Below are 17,332 nucleotides of genomic sequence, written 5' to 3'. Positions count from 1 at the left end.
TAGACTAGTTAATTCACTGCCAACTTTGAGCCACTTAACCCTCATATACTGTATATTCATCACACAGCAAAAAATATATAAAAAAAAACTATAGCCAATCTATTTCTACAGTGAAATGTCAGGCTAAACATATTTCCCCAATTTGGGTCAAGACGGACTAAAGAGTGGATCACACGGTGTATAAAAAGAATGTCTATCTTTCACAGTGAAAGATGGGGAACACAAATTGTGTAACGGTAATGCACAGAAACATCTGCATGTATAAAACTATGTGCATGTCATGTCCTGAGGTGGCTAAGACGAGCCAAAAGAGAAATCTCCCCTGCAATTCGTGCAATAGCGAGTATTGTACATTTGCACTGAGAGAAGGTTCAACGCAGGTTCCACACTCGCCCCTGCCGTGAGTCAAACAGTATTTAGTTTGGATTAATACTGACAGGATTCATTACTGCAACAATAGCCTCCGTTGTTTAGCGAAACTGGAAGAACACCAAAACGCCAGTAGTACTCAACGGAACGGTTTAAAGTTAAATGCCCTGATGAACAATGCAAACGAAAATTTACTTTTGGTATATACCGAAACGTTGGTGACGTGAGCCGGAGCGCGCACACACACACAAACAATGGGATTTCTGTGTTCAGTGATGTTTAGCTGTGGTGGGTGTGAGTCTTACAGTATATGTTCAAATATCTATCTATCTATCTATAAATGCACTCCGTCTGTACGTCTGTCTGGGTGTAATCCACGTAACTCACGAACCGTTCGCCCCACCGACTTCAAATTCGCCGCACGCGTTCCCACACCACCGCAGGGGGTGCAGTGCACCGGGGTCCGGTCGGACGGACCACCGTTCGCCCCACCGACTTCAAATTCGCCGCACGCATTCCACACCACCGCAGTAGGCCATGCTGTAGTGCCCAACAAGCACCGCAGTAGAGGCTCCAACGCAGAATATCTGGGTGGGGAATGCATTTCCAACTTGCATCGTTCCAAGTAGGCCAGTGCCCAACAGGCAAGGCTCTAGTTATAATATGAACGGCTAATGATTAGTCTAGAACAGAAACTTGACAATTCTGCCGTTCTGCGTAGACCCGTGGCTCCCGATTGTTGTACCGAGGCAGGCACCTCGAGGCAGGCAAATTAGTTATAAATGGTCTAAAAAAATGTTTTTTTAGCGGTCTAGGCTTTGCTTAGACGTTCATTAGCAGTTCGTTAAACGTCTGTGTAACACCTTTCAGACCAGTTAACTTATAACTACCGTAATCAACACATTTTTAGACAGGCGTCTAATAGCCAACTAATGGGCCCTGAGACAACATTATTGCAATATATACTACACAAAAGGTTTGCATGCATGCATTCATTCATTCAATAGTGTTTTGTTGTTATAAAGCACTATGAAAGCCTTGGGAATGTGACCTGCCCTTTGATGTGCCTTGGCAATGGGCACAACATAAGTTAGAAAACCACTGCTGCAGATAAATCTCTCCAAGTGGTTGTTTTACATTCATTTGGTTGCCCGCCTGAAGCGAGAAAGAACAAAACTAAACACTGTTTAGTCCTGCCAGTTCCTCACAACAAGGCTGGGTAATTTCATAGACATTTTCCTCCAGTGTTTTTCGGGAGAGCTAAAAATGAAAATGGACGGAAATGACGATGCCATGAGTCGGGTTTCCTGAGGTTAAACGTTGTCCACATTAAATGATCATCAGACTAAATATGTTGTATCAGCACTAGCAGAGCAGACATAATTGTGCCTTGTCATGGACTACTGTACATCGTAGAACAGCACAGCAAATCAAATCAAAATGACTCTCTCTAAGTCACTCACTAGCTCCTTCTTCTCCATGGCCGTGTGTGTGTGTGTGTGTGTGTGTGTGTGTGTGTGTGTGTGTGTGTGTGTGTGTGTGTGCAACACACATATGTGTGATGTTGTGATCTATAGAAATCTCCCCTGTGACAACAAAACTGTATGTTGACAATACAACGTTGGAATAACTGGAAAGGCTTGAAATGTTTTACATGCTTATCGTGTCAACTATAGGATGCATGTCTGACGGCCCCCGGGTAGCTGCTTCCTCGCATATACTCATCTATGGAAATCCTATGGAGACGTGAGGTTAGGATGGGGAAATTGGTCTGCAACGATATCTATCGCAACACTTGATTTGAACCCTCCCGCTCGCTCTCCTCACCCCGTCAAACTGGATGCTCAAGTGAGTGTGTTTTTAACTCGTTGTTGTGGACAATTGACATTGTGAATTGAAATAAGTTACTGTGTTGTTGTTAGCCTAAAAAAAAGTCTTGCATGTATACAATTTGCTAGCCTGGTTTTCCAGTCCGATTCGCTCGAGTTCCGCAGATCTGAAAATGAGTAGTGCATCCATTGACATGTTCAGATCCGTGGAACGCTGCAAACCCAGGCTATAACAATTTGCAAACAAACTGGAAAATACCACGTCGTTCACGTATATGAACAGCAGCAAAAAACAGCAGTTAAAAGAAAACGCCAATAATTTGAACTGGTGGGATATCAAAAGAGTCAGAGCCCTATAACGTGTACAGTATGTTTACTGTGGCCCAAGGTGTTGTTGAGGCAAAGTCCAAGACAATAAACAACACAGAGGTATTGATGACATTTAACATGTTGTGACCTGACTGACTGACTGACTGCACGGTCAAAGCCGAACTGGCGCAAATGTGAAAAGCAGCCCGAGAGTCAGACATTCAAACGGACCATGGCTTTGTCGTGGTTCAACAACACGCTTCGAAGACTCTCTGAGTCCACACAGTGGCGTGCATTAATGCATGGGGGGTCACGCCGCCGTGTCATGAAAGGTTAACGGCGGTTTGACATGCTGCAGGCAGCCACTCACGGTTTTGGCTCTGTTGAGGTGTGTCATGCAGATGTAGCCACGGTCGTGGCCTCTGAGGTAGAGGAGGTAGAGCGGAGCACATAGCCAGAGGTAGGCGCACGGTAACCACACCAGCACTGTGTTCTGGAAGCACTGCGTCAGGTCTGGCTTGGTGGTGTTCCAGGTCCGGTTCCAATCCTATGCGTGACATGGACGACAGCGATATATTGGAAAAAGGCGCCAGGCTTGGTGTCAATATACACACAAGAAATAGCTGATCTACAAGCTCACACAATGTGTCACCGGCGCATACTGTGAGCTGGTAAATCAGCTATACTTCCGGCAACTTTTTAAGAAAAAAGGACTCTTCGGGAAATTGTGTGGAAAGTAAGTAGAACTGAACAGTTTTAGATTAAAACCAAGGAAAACCCCATCTACAACAACAACAACAACGGTGACGGAAACATTTAAAATCCCATACGATGTCCAAGTGTCATTATATAAACGTTATATCACTATATAGGCCAGCCGTGCATGAAAGGATACTGCATGTTGTTCACACATGAGAATCAAAAGATGTTGCTTGCCGGCATCAGCTGACCACTATACACCACAAGCGTTCAACTTGGCTTGTGTAGCTTAACTTAACTAGCTGCAGATCAATCCAATTTTCGAAGCAGGCAAATCTATAAGGTTATTATTATTTGTTACCGAGTGGCACCGTAACATAACATGCATAGCAATCTCAGCAACACCTTTTCAAAACAGTAATAATGTGCCATTGTCTTTTACAGGGGCTCAGCAGTTGTTGTCTGAAGGCGTCATGTCAGCATTCAGAAAGAAAGAAAAATAAAAAAGTCACACAACCCCATTTCCACAACGCAGATTTGAATTCAATAAATATTAATGAATGTAGACATTTTACAGCAAGTAGATGCAGCTGCAGGATGACATAGAAAGAAACAGGTTTGGTTACTCGGTGGTACTGGCAGAGTGGTGGGTCTCAAAGTTGACAAATTAAACATTGCTGTCTGTTAGTATGCTTCAGTTGAGGGCCTTTAGAGGGAACCTCGGTTCCACCCCAGTTGAATGACTTTGGAGCAGAAGAGCACTTGTCGTCTTACTTGCTGTAGTGTGTTCTTTAACACAGCCACACATACAGTACTTGTAATGTACTTGTGATGAGTGCATTTCAGCGTAAGTGGAGGTGTAGTCTCTCAAGACAGACTGTTGGCTCAAGTCAGCTCAAGGAAAAGAGGGCACTGTTTTTCCATTCTTTTCTGACGATGGGTTCTCAGATTTGTGGAGGTGCAATGCTTTTACTGTAAGTACTCACTGCGTTAAGAGAGACCGCAAGACACTCTTTCTTTATGGAAAATTGAATTTACAATGTTACCCTTTTAGCAGACACTCGATCCAGATTCCAGAGCGATTTACAGCAAGCAAAAACAACACATGGTTGGCAATGGTAATACATCAAATACATAGAAAATAGTCATCAAGAATCATACGTAAGCTATGAACCTAACATCCGTCTAACAGTGGGATATCCGTACAATGAACCTATGGGTATAGTACTAATAGAGTGCCATGTCTACATAAAATGTAATCAAAATGGCATAAATGTTGAGCCTCTGCCTGTACGCCTGTAAGGTCATCAAGGCTAGTGCCAAGTGCTACATTTAGGCACATTCCAACCTTCCAACATATACAGAAAGAAACTGGTTTGGGGGAACACAGATTAACACAAACACTGCATGTCTCACTGGACCTCAGTTCCAACTTCCAACTAAGTTCCAACCCAGTTAGCCAGTGACTTGACTTTGCAGCAGAAGAGCACTTGTACTCACTTGCTGTGATCTTTGAGACAACCGCACATACAGTACTGCTTGTAATATAATGCACCTGTCGAGTGCATTTCTGGTTCAGTGAAGGTACAACACTTTTATAGTCCTCTAGTCTAAACTGAATTAAGAAAGACACTATTTTTTTACAGGTACAAGAGAGGTACATTGAATTCCAACATGGGGGGGGGGGGGGGGGTATTTTGATTTGGACTGTTGCCAGGGAGAACTGAACAGGAGTCACATGAGTGAGTTGTCTTCTCAAATCTGCCCTAAAACTAATTATTTACAAATTAGAAACACTCCTACATTAGTAGGCATTTATAAAGGTAGGGGGAGAAAGCTAGCTTATCAAAGCACAGCATCAGAGCACAAAAGCTGCTCCTCTTCTCAGCCTTGAAGCTAAATTACACCATGTTCTCCAACTGGAAATGTAGCATTAGATTTACATTATGTTGTGATTGGTAGCTATAATTGAATTGGAACCATGTCAAATCAATGAACCATGCATGCCATGCATTGATATGCTTGCTGGCACGTTTTGTGGATGTCTAGACACAGCAACTAAATCGCGATGTCAATCGATGTTCTCTCGGTGTCTCGTCGCGTGTCAAAAATGCCCTGAATTGAACATCCTACAATGAATGGACATATGTTTTAATCATATAGCAGTCATTTGCTGACACCAGTCTTCTTGAACAGCAGAAGCACATGATAAAAGGCAAAGCAACAGATGCAAAGTGTTTCCCCCTTTTCTTAAATATAATTTTAACAATGAAACACGTCGTTCATTAGATTGCATATTATGGCTCTTTCATTAACACCACTCCAACCCTGACAGCACAGCACAGTGCAGTCACAGTGCTGTGTAGTGCAGGTGATTATACAGCTAAGCTAACGTTAGCACTGTCCCAACGTTAGCTTTGTGTGTGTACTGTGTAGCCCCCGTTCCAACAACAATAACAACTGGGACAAAGTTAAATGGCAACAGCAAACGTGGGCGGGCAAAAACAAAACAAAAACTCACCCAGAACGGATCGGAACCGTCCAGACTGCAGAATCTGTCAAACCCCATGGGCTGTAGGGTTGTGGTGCCAATGGAAAGTTGTGTGGTAATGTCTCTTAGAGGGAGAGAGAGAGCCAGAGGCTTTGGTTTGATAACACTCTCTCTGCTCTGCGTGTAACAGTCTGGGTTCTGTAAGCAGCTCTCTCTCTCGCTCTCGCTCTCTCTCTCTCTCTCTCTCTCGCTCTCTCTCTCTCTCTCTCGCTCTCTCTCTCTCTCTCTCTCTCTCGCTCTCTCTCTCTCTCTCTCGCTCTCTCGCTCTCGCGCGCGCTCTCTCTCTCTCTCTCTCTCTCTCTCTCTCTCCCAGGGTTGCCACATTGTGCCATAAATAAGCAGCCGGGTCTATTTGAAGTTACATTTCAAACGAAAGCACAATAATAAAGTCAATTCAAAAACTGTTACTTGTGTGGACCAACCATGATAAATCATTCACACTTATTTAAAACAGGGTACACCATGTTCAATTCATCAGAACATTTACAACACCTATAAAACAAATACACTTCTAAAAAATAAAAAATAATGAAAGATGGAAGTCATCATATAAAGAAAGTCAAAAGGGGAAAACAATGTAGGGAGGGGGAATCCTTTTTATTTTTTTATTTTTTTTTACAAACACGGGCTATTTGAAAATGCAGCTTTGTAGATCTGCTATGTTGTCAAAAAATATCTTGAAAAAAATATATTTTGAATATATTTGAAACATTTTATTAAAATAGAGTTTAATAATTAAAAATAATGAAACAAAAAATAGAAATAACTACATTTTATAAACAAGAAAAACAAAGAAAGAAAGGACACAAAAACAAGCGACTTGACATATTAAAAGATATAAAAAGGGAGAGGGGAGCTGAAAGTCACTTATAATAAACAGGCATGGCAACGCAGCAGGAGGTGGTAGTTCTTTGCCCTTGTATTACATGTAGGAGGAGTAGTGATATTTATTTGTGAAATAATTACTTGAAGGTGATATTACAATAGTAAGGAAGCAAATTATATTGCTTTAACATAGTTTGGAATAAGTGTACTATTGCTATGAGATCACAGTAAAATAACCTTGAATACCATTGGACATTATTACATATTTTGTTATTGATATCATTCAGCATGTATGATATCATGTAAACGTGCATTTAAATCAATTTAAATGCATTTACATCCAGTTAGTGCCAGTCTGCCAGAGTGGCTTAAAACACTTTTTTAACCGATGTTTTAATTTAAACGACTAAACAAAACAAGGTATAAATGTATCTCATGATTGGTGTAGTCGGGTGTAGCAGGGGAAAGTTACAGATAGAGGGCGCCATTACACTGAAAACCTACTGTTCAAGGTCTTGATTGATTGATTGATTGATTGATTGATTGATTGATTGATTGATTGGAACTGGATTGTGTGATACTATCCCTTGTGTTGTGTATCTGTGTGTCTTTCACATTGTTGAAGTAGCCTGTCAGGTATAAACGTCCCTGCTTTCTTTCCATTTTTTTTTTAGAATCTTGAAGACCAGGCCCTTTACTCTGTCCTCTACCCTGAGCCATCCATCCCTACAGGTAAATAAATGCCAGAGTTTGGACAAAATTGGAGTATTTTGTTTCTCAACTGATTCTGACATAAAATTAGGTCTGCTAGCCATGATAAAAAATCTACCCTAATCTGCTCACTGCTAATATGCTGAATTTGTCTTAAACCAAGATGGCCCCATTGATGATAACCTATTATTAAAGGTGATATAGGCAGGTTTTCAGCCAAAAATCAAAATATTTATCTATCTATATTTGTGGCCTTATTCCCTCTATCTTCCCCTATATTTTGATGCTGAGCTGCTGCCCTGTAGACATACACTCTCCCTTTGTCTCCCTCTATGTGTTTGTATCTGTTTATATCCACTGTTGTTTTTGTCTCGGGACGGAATAAAGTGTGTTGGGAGGAGGGTCTGTGTGGGGGGTGACGCGGAGTCTTAGCCAATCACAGCTCGAGTGTGTGACTGTGTGTTCGACCCAGCAGTATTATAATGAAAACGCAATGCGATTTCATTGCAAGTATAATATTATCCCCATATCTTAGTTTCACCATTGTTCATGTGAAATAGTATGTTTATGATGTAATATGTAAGCCTGTTGAAATTATGAGAATCGCTATGTATAGCGCATGGTTGGGTGGTCCGGCCGGCTTGAAGCTTGCATTCAACCCGTGCTCGCCAACGGTGACAAGCCGTCGCTGATCATAGCGATTTTTCTTCATTGCAATGAATAACCGTGGACAAAGTAGTTCACATGAACGATGCTGTAGTGGCTGGGGCATTTGAGGGGCAATATGTTTTATATGCACGATTACAAATGAAAGATAATTGAATTGAGAGCCAGTGAGTCTGCTCCACTACTTCCTACTTCCTCATTTGCGGGACTCATCGTGTCAGTCTTGTGATATTGTGATTACGCTACAGTTACCCTTAAAAAAACATGTCAACTCAATGTCATTGTTGTAACTATGATATCGATAGAAATTCATATTTTTTTAATGTCATATTTAGCCATACGAGCGCAATATCCATAGCGTCCCTCCCAGCAGCAACAACAACCCCATAGCCCGAAGTGACCTGGCTCAGCCAATAGAATGACGGGGGGAGGGGGGTGGAGCTAGATTTTATTTTGTTTGGAAACACTCGATCAATTCTGTGTACAAACACTGGAAACTTGTCTACAATACCTTTAAGGCAATATTTTCTAAATTTCATTATGCTTTAAGTAGCATGTGTCAAACTAGGGTTTTTTTCATGATTCTGAATCCATTCCAAGCATTAGGTTTTGCATGTTTTGGGCTAAAAACGACCATAGCCGTCATCACAAAATGTGACGAGGTCAGCGCACACGCACGCGCACACACGCACACACCCCGACACACGCAACCTCCATTAACATTGCATGATTGCAGCAAATAAACACCAGGAAAATGTACTCAAAATTGCATTAAGGTTTATTCTTTTAGGGTACATAGAATAGGATGCTTCTTTATAGACAATGATAATTAGAACCTTCTGTAATAATTACATCAATAATCATCTTCTTATATCACACAGAACAGTGCAAACAGACATTACTTGTTAAAATATTAAAACAGGTCATCAATCATACACAGTTCTCTATACAATACTGATTGACGCAGTAATAAGACATGGTACTCTCATGGTCATTTAATGAGGATTATTATTATTATTAGTATTAATATTACCACCAGGATAATGCTCGGCCTATCGGAGACACATGCAAAGATCACCTCTACCTCTTACTATTTTCAATGTGACCAACGACAACACAGAAAGAAACATTGAAAAGAGGCAATTCAAAACAATGTTCATCTACCTTGTGCAGTGTGTCAGTATTACATCAACGATTGGAACTTTCTCATAACAATAAACGCACAAGGACGCTCAACATCATGGGCCAGTTATTGCAAACATGCACTAAAGCCTTAACAGGACTTGACATTTCAACATTGAGCACGTAAGCCCTATAATAGTTTGTCGTACAACAAATTGCTAAAAATAGACGACTTCCAGGCTCACGATGCCGCCACGATGTGGCATGTCGTGGGCTTGAAGATTGGCTATTTTTGACAGATGCTTTTTCCCCATACCTTTTCACTGTATTGACATGCCAAAATAATAACTCTGTTAAAGTGGAGCCCTAGGTTTAATTCATGTGCGAGAAATTGGCCCACATGTGTCGCTACACTGAATCAACACATACCGGTACTGTACTTTTACATTAAGCTTTACGGTAGTCAATCTATTCAACGTGAATGTAAACAAAGGTTTACTAGCTCGTACGTATACGTACGTATGTTAGCAAGAAGAATTAGATAGGTTGATGATGATGCTGCTAACCTTATTGGGTGACACTTCATAACGAACGGGGTTCAGGATGCATTCGTAACACCTGAACAACAAGGTATATACTGTTGGGCGTGATGACAGGTTGTATTTATTTAGGATAGAAACCTCTGCCGCCACAGTTTTAGCACGTGTGAAATTCTCGAACAATAATATTTCACAAGGCCTGGCAATTAAACATAAGCTCCTTGGGCAAATGCCATTTTTGGCACAGTTCTATGGCTTTGGAGATACATTACTACAGGCATCAAATGGCACGCATAGTACACAGGCTAAATCGCTATTATTCATCAACAAGCCCATATGGCTGCTTTCAAACCTTTGTTCAGGCATCACGAATGTGCCGGGAACCCACTTCACGTGAAGCATTGGTAGAAATGGCGGTGGTCATCATTGGAGTAATGGAGGAGAGAAATAGAATAAAAAGGGTGCATTTTTAAGAAACATGCAGGCACTAGTTAATATTCTAGAACATTGTCATGGTCCTTTTACAAATCACATTTTTTCAGGGCATAAAACATTTCTCAGGCTGAAAAGTCGAGTTCTTAAAAAAAAGGAAAAAAGAGAGAAAAGAAAAACAGAGAAAGCATGAGAACACAGAAGCATAACAAGTATAATTTCTTATTAGTTGGGACTTGCCGGACGCATACATACCAGGCTGTGAAATCAGCCTAATATATACAGATTTGGATTTCTATTAGATAACCCTGTTTCTAACGTTGGGTCTCACCTCCTGAGAGACAAAACAATCTGGATCAACGATCAATATGATGTCATCACGCCTGACTGTTACGGCCTGGTCGAGAGTGAACAGGAGTCCCTGTGGACTAGAGCGATACTTCAAGGCTGCCAAACAAGACCCAACAAGTAATATTAATATATATATATATATTTTTTTTAAATGCAGTCACTAATACTGCTAACATGTATTCTGACTTGGACTGACTTGCTATTCCGTGTTCCACAGAATAGTCTCATCAGTGCCAGCTCCTATAACCACTAGCCTAGCGATCCACACTGACTGTCGGCCAGAGAGAGACAGCAGGTGTGGCAACACAGGGAACAGTTGTGCGTATAAAGGTTAGGCCAAGGACCGGGCGGGGTGTTGCTCACGCGCTTCATTGTGCGTGACTGCGTGACTGCGTCAGACCTCGCCACAGCGGGACGTCCGCCTGGCTGGCGGTCAATACATTTCAATGTGTGCGCGGCGTAGTGAGAACGGCTGCATGTGGTAGACATGGAGCGGGGAGAAAATCGGCGGTCGTGTGCGCTTAATGCTTGCTCGCACGGTTGGGTTTCACAAGCGTCGATGGTGTGTGTTCTGTTCACACTATGAGAGGGATATGTTCTGTGACACCGGGGGAGGATGCGTCCTCTCCGCAAGCCGGTGACAAAAAGCTGTGCTTTTAACGACCTCATGTTTTTCCTCTACAATAACTATCTTTGCCAAAAACACCTGCGCGAGTACCATGCGGACCTTCGAGAACATTGGACAGCGGGGGGCTCATGCGGTTAAAAGTCACATTTCTGCTTCACCGTGCGACTTCAGCGTCTACTTTTACTTCGGAAGTCACTCAGCCTACAGTGAACCGAAGTTCAAGTTGAAAACGAGTTATTTTCAGGTGAACAACTGTGGCACGTATAAAAATAAATTTTCACCTGGGTGCTACATCATCGTGTAAGACACACGGACGGACGGAAGGGAGGCTGAAATGTGAGAACTGACTATGTTATTGCTAAGTCAGGTCGGCGTGCACACATCCTCATGTGTACGCTGCTATAGCCTCCAGTCAGGTTTAGTGAACATTAGTGAACGTCAGACACGGCGAGCGCAGTTCCTCATTATGAGCAAATGGTGGAATTATTAGTGGAATACATTATTTCACAGCGACATTATCGGCTCTGCAACAACAACAACAACAACGGCAAAACAACAAAACAAAACATAACAAAAAGAAAAGAAAAGTGGCGAGATTCCTAGTGAGGTCTGGCTGGGGCTTATTGTTATGGTCACGTTGCCAATACTGTGCTGCCTTGATTATCAAAGGAGATAATGACGGCATCGTCACATACAGTACAGTACAGTATGTAATGTATGTACGGTATGAGAGGACGGAAGGAAAGAGGTTGATCTCTGTTTTTATCATTGTCACTTCTGGCTATAGGAGAGAGAGAGAGAGAGAGAGAGAGAGCAGTGCATGTTTTCCTGATAAAAGGTGTCCACGGTTTCCTAATATTTATACATATACGTGTGTGTGCGTGTGTGTGTGTGTGTGTGTGTGTGTGTGTGTGTGTGTGTGTGTGTGTGTGTGTGTGTGTGCGTGTGTGCGTGCGCGTGTTATTGTGCAGATTGTGCTCATTGGGTGTACTAGACTGGCGGTGGTACTGGAACTGTCCCGCCGGGCTTGCGGTTGGTTGGTTGGTTGGTTTGGGCCAGACAGAACCTACTTCATGCGGGCCAGCACGTCGCTGAAGATGTTGAGGAACATGTGCACGTGGTGCTCCTTGAAGACCAGCGAGGGACGGAAGCGTATCGACGTGTCGCCGCAGCCTCCCAGCAGGGCACCTGGCAGACGAACCACATCCACGCCAAAGGAGGGAACAACGTTATTCTTTCATCGACTGAAATGTACCCATTTAGACCCGAGGACGATTCTACAAGGGTGCAGTACTTAGTTCATGGTTTAGACTAGTCATTGGTTAGACCAGTCATTAGTCCTATACAACTACAACCTATCTCAAACCCTCAACCCTAAACCTAACCTCCCACGAGGCAGCACACCTAAACCATAACCTTAACCCATGTCTAACCAATGACTAGTCTAAACTAAGTATGCACCCCATTCTGGAAATGCCTTCTAAATCCTGACAGTTTTCGGGAAAAAACCTATTTCAATGTCAAGGACCCCAAAAAGTATATGTAATTGGCCACCGACCCCCACCCCCCCCCCATCTGAAAATATGCTGTTCCAGGGACCTCCCACGGGAAGCAAAGATTTGAGTTAGAAACGTTCTCTGCGAAAGCGTATAGATTTGCGCCACGTTGTCACGATTTTTCCAAAATAACAGACCTACAAGCTCGTAGCGTGGCACTCGGTGCCGCGCTACGAGCTTGTAGATCTGCTATTTCTTCAATAGCCCAAAATGGGTTAATCAAGTCAATCTACCGTAAGATAAGAATGTCGTTGTTGTCGGGGGGAGAAACCTCCCATCTCTATTTATTTTTTTATTGTTTAAAAACCTGGGGAGAGCAACGGACTTAACTCATGCTCCCTTCATGCCTGAATGTCCAAGTTGCTCCTTTACACCTGACAGGGGGGAGTTTCCCTGGTTGGACGTAGCGCGTGGAAGGAACACGTTATTCCAACCAGTTCCTTTCCCCTCCATCAGGCGCCCCGGCTGGCCAGGGGGAGGCAGTTTAGTAATTTTTTATGTATTAATGCACTACAGTACTTGATCATACTACAGTGTCTCATGTACAAAATGATCTAAATACAGCGTCGCAGTCCCGCCACCCTTTCCCGTGCATTTTCCCCATAGACGTAGTATTTATTTAAAGATCTGTAACCCTCAGACACAATTAAAGCCAATGTTAGGCCCCAAAGAATTGTGTTTGTTGTCATGATTTGTCACGATCCGAGTTGGCTTTGTCTGAGGCTTACACGTACAGGTCTTTAAATAAATACTTTTTTGAAACGTCTATGGGAAAAAATGCATGGGAAATTCTCTTCCCATGCTCGTTGTTGTTCTGAAAGGGGGCGGGACTGCGACGCTCTATAGCAGACCCACAAGCTTGAAATGCGGCGCGAGTCGCTGTGGTATGAGCTTGTAGATCTGCTACTTTTGCTACTTTGGAGTTTGTGAATCCCTGAACAGCATTTGGACATGAGGTTTCCAACCGGCAGGGACAATGTATTAATCATAATGGAAAAGACAACGCACGCGTGCACTCGCGCACATGCACGACGTCACACGCACGCACGCACAAACCTTTGTTCCTGGTCATCTGGATGATTTTGTTCCTTGTTCCTTCGTTGCAGACAGTGATGGCACAGAAGGTCCCCTGTCCTCTGGCTCTGCTCAGGATCAGGGGGTACTGGTTCTGAAGGCCCACAGAGCACACATTCTATTCATCTCTCATAGAAAGACCACCCACTATTTTTCAAAAATATCATTTAAAAAAAATATCATTTAAAAAAAATATCATTTAAAAAAAATATCATTTAAAAAAAATATCATTTTTCATTTGTCAAAAATATAATTTTTCATTTGTCAAAAATATAATTTTTCATTTGTCAAAAATATCATTTTTCATTTGTCAAAAACAAACATTCTTTGTTCTGTACTTTACATACAATTGTATAGTACAGAACACTGAAGTCCTTAAACCAGAAACCTAACGCTAACCCTAAACCCTAAAGTAAGTGGGGAACATAGAACCTGGGGAACCTTTGGCCCCCCAAAGTCCTAACTGTGTGTCGAATGTTTTCAAGTAGCTTTTCTCGGACGGACACCAACCTGCAGCTCGGTCAGTCCAGCTAATAGAGCGTCTCCCGAGCGCGTCACTTCGTTCAGGAGGTTCTCCCTGCGGATGACGTTGAGAACCTCACACAGGTACAGGTTCTTGGACGGGTCGCCCATCCACGTGTTGAAGATACGGTAGGCCTGCAGGGAGAACATCCTCACAGTCACAACTAGAAATATTGGCCCCCCTCGGGGGCACAGGTCTCCCTCCACCAGGCCCAGGTCAGGTTGTGGCCTCCTGGTGGCGCTACAACAGGCCAATGTGAAAAGGTGTGCCATTTCTTCTCACGCCTTTGATGAAAATTGGACGATTTTCATTTTGTTCCAAACAAGTGTTTTGATAAAAACTCCACCTGTTGGTGGCGCTATAACCAAAAAAAAAAGGGTGAGATATATTCCTCAGCCCAGTAGGACAGTCTGTGAAAGACTTCACGTAAATTGCACGCTGCGGTAATGATTTGAGTCATTTTCAAAATAACACCTGTTGGTGGCGCTATAACAGGCCAGTGTGAAAAGGGTGGGGTTATATTCCTCAGCCCAGTAGGAAAGTGTGTGAAAGATTTCACGTAAATTGAACACTGCGTTCATGATTTGGTGGAGGACAATACATGCAGTAACAAGCTGCCATAAGGCAGTGTTAAAAACCGTTTGTGCAACTTAAATGCACACACGCACGCACAGTCAAACACACGTGCGTGCGTGCATACTACGGTAAATTGTTTTTTTATTGTCATGTATGTCTGGCATGACTCATTATACAGTAGTTCAGTGGTGGAAGCGGCTTCACTGTGTTTATGAAGTTATCATTGGGCCACATGAGTGTGTCAAATGGCCAAAGGTCAAACATAAAACAGTGGTTTTCAACCCTTTTCATAACAAGGGCCCATTATTTATTGGGCATTTGAGCCACGGACGACCATTTTATGAAATCTAGCCTCTAGATGTTGTCCACAATTCCACGCTGTGTTGACGTTGGTACCATTAGAAGAGATAACAGGCATACATACTTTGAATTGTCTAGACTTCTTGTAAATTAATTAAGTAATGCAGATGTTTAACAATAATAATGTAACTCTTGAGAGGGTAAAATGAAACCGGGTCCCTTTGGTTTTCATTTCACGCTCAAGAGTTGAAGATCTATACGGGTCCATTTGGTTACCAACTCACCGTCATTTAGCTGCATGGGGAACCACCTGGAACCCCCTTAATTACCACCGGTGGTCCCCGGACCACTGGTTGAAAAAACCACTGAATTAACCCATTTTGGACTGATGTCGAAAAAAAACATTTTCCTGATAAACCCATGTTTCTATGTCAGTGGTGCTCAACCTTTTTCATGTCAAGGTAAGGACCCCCAGAATTACCTCTATTGGGCCACGGACCCCCCCTCTCAAAATATGTAGTTCCAGGCACCCCCCCCCAGAAGCCAATATGTTAGTTCACTCTGAAATATATATTCAAAGATTCACGCCACATTTTCACGACTTTTCAAAAAATAGCAGACCTACAAGCTCGTAGCGCGCCACTCGGTGGCGCGCTACGAGCTTGTAGATCTGCTATTTTTTCAATAGCTATAAAGTAGAACAGAATGCTATAAACACCAAAAGGGGTTCCCGGCCCCAAAATGGGTTAAACAATTTACAATTTACAATTTAGGCATTTAGCAGACGCTCTTAATCCAGAGCGACTTACATTAAGCAAGAACAAAAAAGCATGGGGAATACATCACATAAAAACATTTATCATGAAACATGCGTAAGCTAAGAAAGTAACAGTGGAATATCTATAATGAAACTATACATATAAGCTATACATCTATACTACTATGATATGCATTATGTACTATGACGTGCTATGACTACATACAATGCACTTATGCTGTTTACATAACATGCTATACGTCTGTATCAAATGCTATCTAAGTCTACAGAATTGCTATCTAAGGGGGTGGGGTAAGTGCTATGGGCATTGTTAAACAAACAAACAAACAAACAAACAAACCAACATGCAAGACAGCGAGCGGGCCCTGCACCTTCTCCGACTGCAGCTCGTTCTTCATGTAGAACCCTCCGGTGAGGAGCTTCTTGCTGAAGGACACGATGTCGGCGGGGTCGTCCATGTCCCAGTGCTCGTGGGCCCAGAACTTGCCCGTGGCGCCGCCGCCCGTCTGGACCTCGTCCACGTGGAACGCGGCGCCGTGCTGGGAGGGAGGGAGGAAACACACAGGTGATTATCATTACCAATCTCGTGTAGGCCCTTGAAGAAGGTGATTATTGTTTGTTTGATTGATTGATTGAATGATTGATTGAATTATTTATTCTGGCCTCACTCACACCTAAGGCGCCTGTCACACCTATCAGACAAGCATCTAATCAATGTTTTATGGTTTCATCTGTCTTGTCGTTTGTCGCATCAATGTACCACAATGCTTTGCGTAATCTGGGCGGTGCGTGGGCGGTACGAGGACATGCGGAAACAGATCCACGTGTTCGTGTTGCCTGTTGTTGTCCTTACGCTGTTAGCTGCGGGACACAGTAGCTTGTAGCTTGTTGGTTGTGTCAACGTGTTTGTGGTGACAAAATATTTTTTTGGAGGAGAAAGAGGGCTCTTGTCCTGGCGATGTTGGTGGCGAGGAGAAAGAGGGAAAGGGAGACGCGCCAGAGAGAGCTTAGCAACGACTCCATTATTTTTAATAAAGCGCATCCATTTTACCACAACACACGACTTGCTGCATTTCAGGCTGTTAGCCATGGGGCGCCTGGGCGCACGGCTCTCTCCTATCTGCAGTCAGACCGTTCAGCGTTACTTCAGGAGTGCTTTGGCATTGCCAGTGGACACCTCGATGTTAATGTTATTAAAAAAAATGAGAGAAAAAAAAGGGGGGGAATCATAACATTTCATGCCCAAAATGATTGTTTGGTAGCAGTAGCATTTTCAGAAATATAAGTCATGGCTACGACTCTTTCATAATCTCCAGTCCAATGCGCACTGCCCATGCGAACTGAAAACATGTTCATTCATATTAACAGTTTTATTTTATTTTAACAACCATCATATGGAATGGTTTGAAGAAACTTCACGGAGTCGACGTGACACCTGAATTATTTGATAGCTTGCATGCAATCTCTTTTGATATGCTACTGTACTGTTTCTGC

General features: G+C 42.8%; 2 protein-coding genes across 3 annotated transcripts in view; both read right to left on the bottom strand.

Moving 5' to 3' along the window:
* The window catches only part of LOC308324572 (multidrug resistance-associated protein 1-like), a 93,594-nt gene extending 87,721 nt beyond the window's left edge, over positions 1–5,873 (bottom strand). For both annotated transcript variants that reach the window (XR_013964933.1, XM_080776669.1), the window contains exons 1-2: positions 5,728–5,873; positions 2,878–3,054 (exon numbers count right to left, since the gene is read on the bottom strand). Coding sequence is in view for 1 of the 2 variants with exons in the window: in XM_080776669.1 (XP_080632795.1) it covers positions 2,878–3,054; positions 5,728–5,775 (225 nt within the window). In the remaining variant the exon portion in view is untranslated. The remainder of the gene's footprint in view (positions 1–2,877; positions 3,055–5,727) is intronic.
* A 2,846-nt stretch (positions 5,874–8,719) lies between these two features.
* Positions 8,720–17,332, bottom strand: part of abat (4-aminobutyrate aminotransferase) — a 66,692-nt gene continuing 58,079 nt past the window's right edge. Inside the window, exons 13-16 of the mRNA XM_080776547.1 lie at positions 16,210–16,377; positions 14,172–14,318; positions 13,644–13,755; positions 8,720–12,219 (exon numbers count right to left, since the gene is read on the bottom strand). Of these exons, the coding sequence (XP_080632673.1) occupies positions 12,098–12,219; positions 13,644–13,755; positions 14,172–14,318; positions 16,210–16,377 (549 nt within the window). The 3' untranslated portion in view covers positions 8,720–12,097. The remainder of the gene's footprint in view (positions 12,220–13,643; positions 13,756–14,171; positions 14,319–16,209; positions 16,378–17,332) is intronic.

This window comes from Protomyctophum bolini (assembly GCF_963924005.1).
Source record: "Protomyctophum bolini genome assembly, chromosome: 11".
NCBI lineage: Eukaryota > Metazoa > Chordata > Actinopteri > Myctophiformes > Myctophidae > Protomyctophum > Protomyctophum bolini.
The sequence above is the reverse complement of the archived record's forward strand: the minus strand, read 5'-3'. Positions and strand labels throughout refer to the sequence as shown.